Source organism: Thalia democratica, chromosome 5, assembly GCF_965202585.1.
Source record: "Thalia democratica chromosome 5, ktThaDemo2.hap1.1, whole genome shotgun sequence".
NCBI classification, from domain to species: Eukaryota; Metazoa; Chordata; class Thaliacea; order Salpida; family Salpidae; genus Thalia; species Thalia democratica.
Window position 1 is genome coordinate 56364800 of NC_139169.1, and position 7614 is coordinate 56372413.

General features: G+C 26.2%; 2 protein-coding genes across 3 annotated transcripts; both read left to right on the forward strand.

Annotated features, from left to right (window-relative positions):
• Window positions 1-256: 256 nt before the first annotated feature.
• On the forward strand, window positions 257-631 carry LOC145836650 (mitochondrial inner membrane protease subunit 1-like). Its single transcript, XM_082944437.1, has one exon. It carries the CDS (start codon window positions 257-259, stop codon window positions 629-631), a length of 375 nt encoding a protein of 124 aa, XP_082800563.1.
• A 533-nt stretch (window positions 632-1164) lies between these two features.
• LOC145835818 (DNA replication complex GINS protein PSF2-like) lies at window positions 1165-6875 on the forward strand. Of its 2 annotated transcripts, XM_082943545.1 has the most exons (2): window positions 1165-1373; window positions 5556-6875. In XM_082943545.1, exon 2 carries the CDS (start codon window positions 5559-5561, stop codon window positions 6081-6083), a length of 525 nt encoding a protein of 174 aa, XP_082799671.1. In that variant the 5' UTR covers window positions 1165-1373; window positions 5556-5558; the 3' UTR covers window positions 6084-6875. The 2 variants fall into 2 exon arrangements, with proteins under 2 accessions (XP_082799671.1, XP_082799670.1); XM_082943544.1 differs by lacking the exon at window positions 1165-1373 and having other exon boundaries at window positions 5455-6875.
• Window positions 6876-7614: the final 739 nt, after the last annotated feature.

A 7614-nucleotide genomic window follows, 5' to 3' on the forward strand; every position in this document is an offset into this window, starting at 1 on the left:
AAACACTATACATATATATAAATTAAACTTTGTTTACTTATTATATCAAATCAATTTGTTTTTACAAAGGGACTATTTAAGTTTGACTAACTTTTAATTGGATGACAACCAATGTAAAAATTTTCAAATATTTTAGTTGCACTAAGTTATGGTAAGAGCCCTTTCCAGCTCATTATACAACTTTTTAAAGTTACCTTTAATAGGAACATGTCTGTACATAAGCAATTTACAAACAGTTACTTTTGCAAATTTAAGCATGTACCCAGTGATAAAAGAAGATGAAATAGGAGTTTGCAGAAAGGTAGCCAGCTACCCTGAAGAGTATAAAGCACTTAAAGTAAATGACATTGTTATAGTAACTTCTCCTGAAGATCCTAATAAGTTTATTTGTAAACGAATTAAAGCACTAGAAGGAGAAGAAGTTAATTATAGTGATGACAGCTTTCTATCTCAATTTGGAATAAGTAGCTTTGTAAGAGATTTTGTTCCAAAGGGTCATGTTTGGCTTGAAGGAGACAATTCAAACCACTCTCTAGATTCTAGGAATTTTGGTGCTGTACCTATAGGGCTTGTTTCAAGTGTAGTAAAAATGAAATTTAGTCTTAAAGAGAAGAACTTTAAATTTTTTTAATTAAAACTTGTATAAGTATTTCATTATAATGTAGACAGTTTTTATTAAAAAACAAAGCAGTTAGTTATATAATATTAACAACACATTAATAATTATTTTTAAGATTTCAATTGAGTTTTTAAAACAATAGTTAACTACATTTGATAAAAGCATATTTAATGTTTTTCATCAAACTATTAAAAAATTCAACTAAAAAGCTAATGAAATTATTTCAATCATTGAAATTTTAAGTAATCAAAACTATATTGAGTTTTTGTATAATTTTTCTTATAAATTGGATATACGTCGACTTAAGGAAAAGCCTTCTAAAAAAATATTTTAGCTGATTAAATATTTAAAAAAGAAAAAGCTTAGAGAAATTTGTTTCAGTATTAGTTTAACAAAGATTTTCTTTTGCACTTGAACATAAATTTCAAATTACAAAGCTTTTAAAGGATGCTGCTAAAACATCCTTGATTAAATCAAAGCTGTAATATTTTTAATATAATTTCTAATTAGTTGAATTATTTAAACAGGAATTTAGTAATGTTTATTGAAGAAAAAAAAGACGTTCAAAATATTTGTTCCTAGGATCTTGTGCACAATTAACCTTTTGGTTTTTGAGTCGCACACCACTTGGATACCTTTTAACGTCTTGTCCAGGACTAAATTATAAATAACTAAAAAACTATATCTTCAGTTAATTGAAGTTATATATACTTTGGCAATGAACTTACATTTCCCATGAAAAAAAAGCTTACAAGTATGTTTAATACACTCGTTATAGAAAGACCTTTTGGTCAATGAACTTTATACTATCAACTTTATCAAGGTTGCCACACACTCAGGAAACTCTGAATATTTTGAAATTTTAAAATCTCAGGATAACTCTTAACAGCTCAGGATATTTTGTTTTTTAAAACTCTGGCTTACTCAGAGTAGTTTTTTTAATCAAAAACTCAGGATAGTTATTAGATTTTTAAAAATCTCGGGACAGATATTTTTCTGAATTTTAAATGAGATTTATTTTTTAAGCAATCTTCTTAAAGAATTTGATTTTTATTAATTTTAAAAAGATGAAAGATTTTAAAAAAATCTAGGATGACTCCGAACATTTAAAGGTCACTCAAGATTATTTTTGATCACTCAAGACACTTTTTTTTTGACTAAAAGAGTGGCAACCTTGCTTAATAAGTTCTAAAGAAAATTATAAATAATTTTTTTTGTTAAGAAAAAAAAATGATAACATTTAGTTACTCTTTTCTTTTTGAGGAAAATAAGAGTGAAGTTCTGAATAAGAATCAAATTTATGCAAAGTTAATGCACATTTAGTTATAAAAATTTTTATGCCTGGCCTGATGGCTGAAGAGTCTTAATAACGCTTTAAAAACTATGTGAGTTTAGCTTTGCAAGGTCAAAACCCATGACTGATACATATACAGAAAAAAACTATAAAATCCACCTTTTAAAAATCATTCCTTAATTTTAGATAACCCATTTTAAGTTAGCATTATGTCTCAACAAAAAATTATTTTTAACAACTGTATAAGATTTAGACACATAAAGTTATGAAAGTTTGTATATGCATATTAAACATCTTTATTAAAACAATTACTGACAGAAAATCAATAATTGAATTATTATAGTATCACAACAAAACTTATTTATTAAACCAATAATAAGACTATATTGAGTTTTGCTTGTGAGACCTTAATTATTAAATGTGTCAATTTAAATTTACTAATCCAGTACTGCTAACCAAGTCAATAGGACTACTAACAACCAGCCTAGAGAAAAAAAAACTACAGGGTTGCCAAAAAAAACCTGGAATTCTAGAAAAACTTGGAATTTGACAATTAAGGCAAAACAACCTGAAATTAATTATTTTTACATGTATAGTAAAAAAGTTTCAATAAAATACAAAAAATCTATCCTAAGGATTAAAAAAGTATTGTATTATTTTTTTTTCATAAGAAACTTATTTAAAGTAGATCTGAGGTATCATTTCAATGTTTTTAAATTTTTTAAGACACTTTTTTTTTAACCTAAAGTTTAGTTTTATACTTAAAATAGACCAAAATACTTGAAAAAAATTTAAAAAACATGAAAAAAATTTACAAAAAACCCTTTGTCAACTCTGTAACTACTAATTATTAATGATATAAGTTTATAAAATAATTTTAAAACATGAATTTTTTTAGGAAAAAAGGATTAAGACAAAAATTATGAGCCATACTTAAACATTTTTTCAACATTTGTATATATTTTAAATTTATATACAGCTAATATTTTCATCTAATTTTTAAATAAAAGTATGGTAACAGCCCTTTTTGTAACAGGGTTGTCACATACTCGGGATATTTTAATTTTTTTAAATTTCAGGCTAACTGAGGGTACTTTGGTTTTTCTATAGAAAACTTAGGATAGTTTTAAGATTTTTTAAAATCTCAAGAAATTTTTAAAAGATTTTTAATGAAGTTTAGTTGCAATGTTTTATTGTTATGTAACCAATTTGAATAAGCTGCTCAAAAAGTGACAACCCTCTTATAAGTGTATGAATCTTACTAGTTTTATCTCTAACTACTTTAAACCACTAAACTTAATGCAAACCATACTTAACACTACTCACAAAAAGGGAATTAGAAATACAAAATAAAATTTCAATAGGGGGTGGTAAATCACTTTTTTCATAATGAGCTCTTATTTTATATAGTTTTAACTAAGCTACAAGTTGCTTTTTACAGATTTTAAAAGTCCAAAATAATTTTTGAGATATAGCCAATTGTAGTCAGAGACAACAATAGGTTCCTTATTGGACGAGCAAATTAAAACAGCAAAAAAGATTATTTCACTAAAAATCTATCTTCTGCATTCTATAATATCTATTTAACATATATCTATTTAAATTTTTTTTTTTTTTTTGTCATAAAAAAGTTTTTTTTTAATATTTAAATATTTTTTCAACAGAATTTTCTTAATATTGCAAGGAACGTTTCCTGAAAGTTTAAGGTATTTATCTCAAAAAACGTAAGAGAAGTTAGACTTTAAGTGATTTCTAGTTGTTAGCCAGTTTGTGACTCGCATAAGGAACCTATTATAATCTCCAACTTCCACCGGCTATATTTAAGAATTATTTCAAGCTTTTAAAATTTGTATAAAGCAACTTGGAGCTTAGTTAAAACTCAATGAAATAAGACTAACGTTTGTGAAAAAGGCAATTATCTCCCCCCATGCTCTTAAATACCAATTGTTTCTAATACCGTAGGAGGTAAAGGCATTAAAAAAATATCTTGTTTAAAACATAGTTAACTTAGCTAGCAGTTGCTACTTATTTTTTGAAATGTATGTTTTATATTTTAATTTTTACCTTTTATAAGAAACCTATTATATTATTCTAATTTATACCCTTTCATCTTAATAACTAATTTGAATTTTGAAATGCTTACGTATACTAAGTAAGCATTTCAAAATTCAAATTAGTTATTAAGATGAAAGGGTATAAATTAGAATAATATAATAGGTTTCTTATAAAAGGTAAAAATTAAAATATAAAACATACATTTCAAAAAATTTCTCTTACAGTTTTTAAGCAATAGTTCTCAAACTTTTTCAGTCTAGTATTAACTTAAGGCTATTGGGTCAAACACTTTTATCTACAAAACTTAAATTGGTTCTTATATAAAACCTTAAAGTATAAACTACAATGGAGTTTTATAGAATTTAAAACCTCTATTTTACTTTTTAGATATTGTAATGTTTGCGAGTTTCCAATAAAAACATATAGACTGCAATTTTTTAATAAATTTTCTCATAATGACTATTGTTGTCTTATTAATGACTTGTGGCTATGTCTTTTTTTGTGATAAGTATTAAGTACTACAAAAAATAAACATCACTTATAAGTATTTTCTGAAGTTTATAATACATTTAATCAAAAAAAAAAAGATTTTTTTTTCTGAAGCTGAATAAAACACTGAATTATGTATAGAAAATCAAATTATTTTTAAACTTACTAATTAATTAAGGGTTCCCAAAAAGTCTGGAATCTTGGATTTTGACAACTAACCTTAGAAAAACCTGGAATTTAAGAAATTTTAAACAAAAATCTTTAAAAACCTTGAATTTTGAACAACTTTAAAGTGTTAAGTAATTAAAGTTTGATTTGACACAAAAAACCTGGTATGTAGATATTTTTTGTTAGTTTTTTTTAAACCCCAAAAACACATTTAAAGTAGCTTTACAATATCTTTTCTATGTTGTTGTACTAATTAAAACAGTTTTTCCCTTAAACTTAATTTTTACTAAAATAGACTCTAAAATTTGTACCTTTTTGTAAAGTATTTTGTATAGGACCAAAGTTCTTTAAGCAAACAAACTGGAGGTTTTTAGCTCCCAAATTTAAATCAACTTAAGACAAAAGCTTTAAGTAAACTTAAAAAATCCCAACTTAAAGCAGTTTTCAGTGGTAAAAACTACCAAATAAAAGTTTTTGTTCACCTCTTTGTGTGTAAATATTACAATACACAACAATTTTAAGAGTTTACAAGTTGTTACAATGTAAAATTCTCTTAGCCTCTTTGAAAATGAAAGTATATAATTTCAGTCCTGCTCTAACTGTATTTTCTAATTATATTTTGTTGTAGAGTTATGCAAAATCTAAGTAAATAATTTTAAACAAACAAATTTTCTTTTGATTCTTATAGTTTTAACTAACTTTTTTTGATCTACTTTTTTTATACTTTTAAAATTGATAACCCTAGTGTGTTCACTAATTTTTTACTTTTATTTTGCTTGACTAAAAAGCCTTAAAAAGTTCATTATAGATTATTTAAACAGCAGATATTAGACAGTATTATAAATACTTCAATTTGTTTTTTACAAAAGTATTCCAGCTATTCTGCAAATGGACCACTCAGAAATCGATTTTATATCTGAAAACCAACAGGTCATGATCGAACCCAACTTCCACCACAAGTTATTGAACTTCATTCAGGGTGACATTGGTCCCTTCCTTCCAGGAATCCCCATACAAGTTCCCCTGTGGCTGGCAAAACACCTTTCCAGGAGGCAGCAATGCAGAATAATTGCCCCTGATTGGCTGAACGTGTCAAAGATGCTTGAAATAAAGGAGCAGGAAGAGCAGAATGAAACTTTCACCCCGTTGCCTGACCCCCACTTTTTTGAGCTGTGCAAGACAATACTTTCTTTGAACAATGACAACAGTTTGGACGTTGATGGACTGCGGACAGCAATCAAAGACATCTATGACATCAGGTCTGCAAAGTCCCAGACTTCAGTGAAAAGGTTTATTGGTGCCCAAGGCAGCAGAGCTCAGGTAGACAACTTGACCAGGCTTGAAATAAACGACATTGGTAAGTTTCTGACGCCTTCATTAGACCAAATGCTCCTTCTGAAGCAAGCCCAGCAGCAGGTAGAAGATAGAAATGCTGCTAATGCTGACTCACAAGGCTGAAGATGTTTATTTTGTTTAATTTTCGGACAAACTTTATTGTAACAACTTTTATAGTTGGAAGGACTATTAGTTTAATTAAAACTGATAAGCTTTTTAGTTTGAAAACTAAGTAATTCTTAAAACTTGGCTCAAAAATTTTTTTAACTTATGTTTTACACATTATCTTTAGTTATAAAGTAGTTATTTTTTAGCCATCATGATCACATATTTTTTTAAATTTTATTTGTTAGTTCAAAACTGTCAGAAATACTGTCTTAACTACTATCACGTTTTAAAAATATTTTTAGTTTTTAGTGGGTTGTAGAAAAGGTATTAGCTATCTAATGTGTCTAAATTTTATATTAATTTTGTAATTGACTTTTGAAATTCTAAATAGCCATTTATATAAAATTATTTTATTTAATTTTTGTCGCAAAAAAAAAGCTTTAGCTAGTAGTAAATAAATTAAAACCCCATTTAGACAAAAGGAAATTTTTAAAAATAACTGTCATGTTTTAATAGTTTTAAGTTGTTCCTTGAAGTGAAAAGCTTAATTTAACTTCAAAATAAAACTTTGGAAGCTGTATAACTCTATTAGTATTTTTACATAGTTTTTATATACCTTATAAGTAATGAATGCTCAGAACTATAACGTGAAGGGTAAAAAATAAATCAATTAAAATCTATCTAATACATTTATATCATCAGTAAAAATATCAAATTGTAAAGTTTATATAAAACACAAAACCCAGTTTTTTAAAACGCAAAAATTAATAACGAGCATGTAAAAAAAAAATTGAACTTAATATATAATAAGGCTAAAATTGTTCAATGTATCGTTTATAGCTAAAACATTATAAGAAAAATGTTTACAAAGAAAAACATTTTTAACTGCGCTTTGGTGTATATTTTATTATTATTACATTCCAATACCAGGGACGTTGCTTATGGTGGAGCTTTGAAGCAGAAGCTCCATCTAAAAAAAAATCCTATGATAATTGTATAAAACTGTTGAAATTAATAGCTTTCGAATAAAATCTTGTTTACAAACAGTTTGTTGTGATTTAGTATTTTTATCTTCCTAAATTACTTTTAAAATATATTAAATTAAGAAGTTATGTAAGTTTTCCGCATCCCATATCAAAACATACCACGTGTCGCCACTGCTCATTACTATTTTAGTTTTTTTACCAAGTATTTATAACTTGTATAACTTTTTTTTAGTATAAATTCGTTTATAGTTTATTCCTAAATTTTGATGCCAAGATGAACTAAATTACGCTAATTTTTTTTTGAATTAGATCGATTAGCTTCAATAATTTGTTTTTTAGAATTAAACCTCCTTTTAAATTTTTTTAGGTTTGTATAAAAATAACTTAAGTAAACAAAAATATTTCTTATTCTCTATAATATCTAAACAAGGAGTTAGCAACAGTTCTGGTTTAAGAAAAAATGATTAACTTGCGGCTATATTACTTGGTTGCCACTTTACCTGGAAACCTTGAAAATCCTGGAATTCGACGATTTAGGCTAAAATAACCTGGAATTTGAG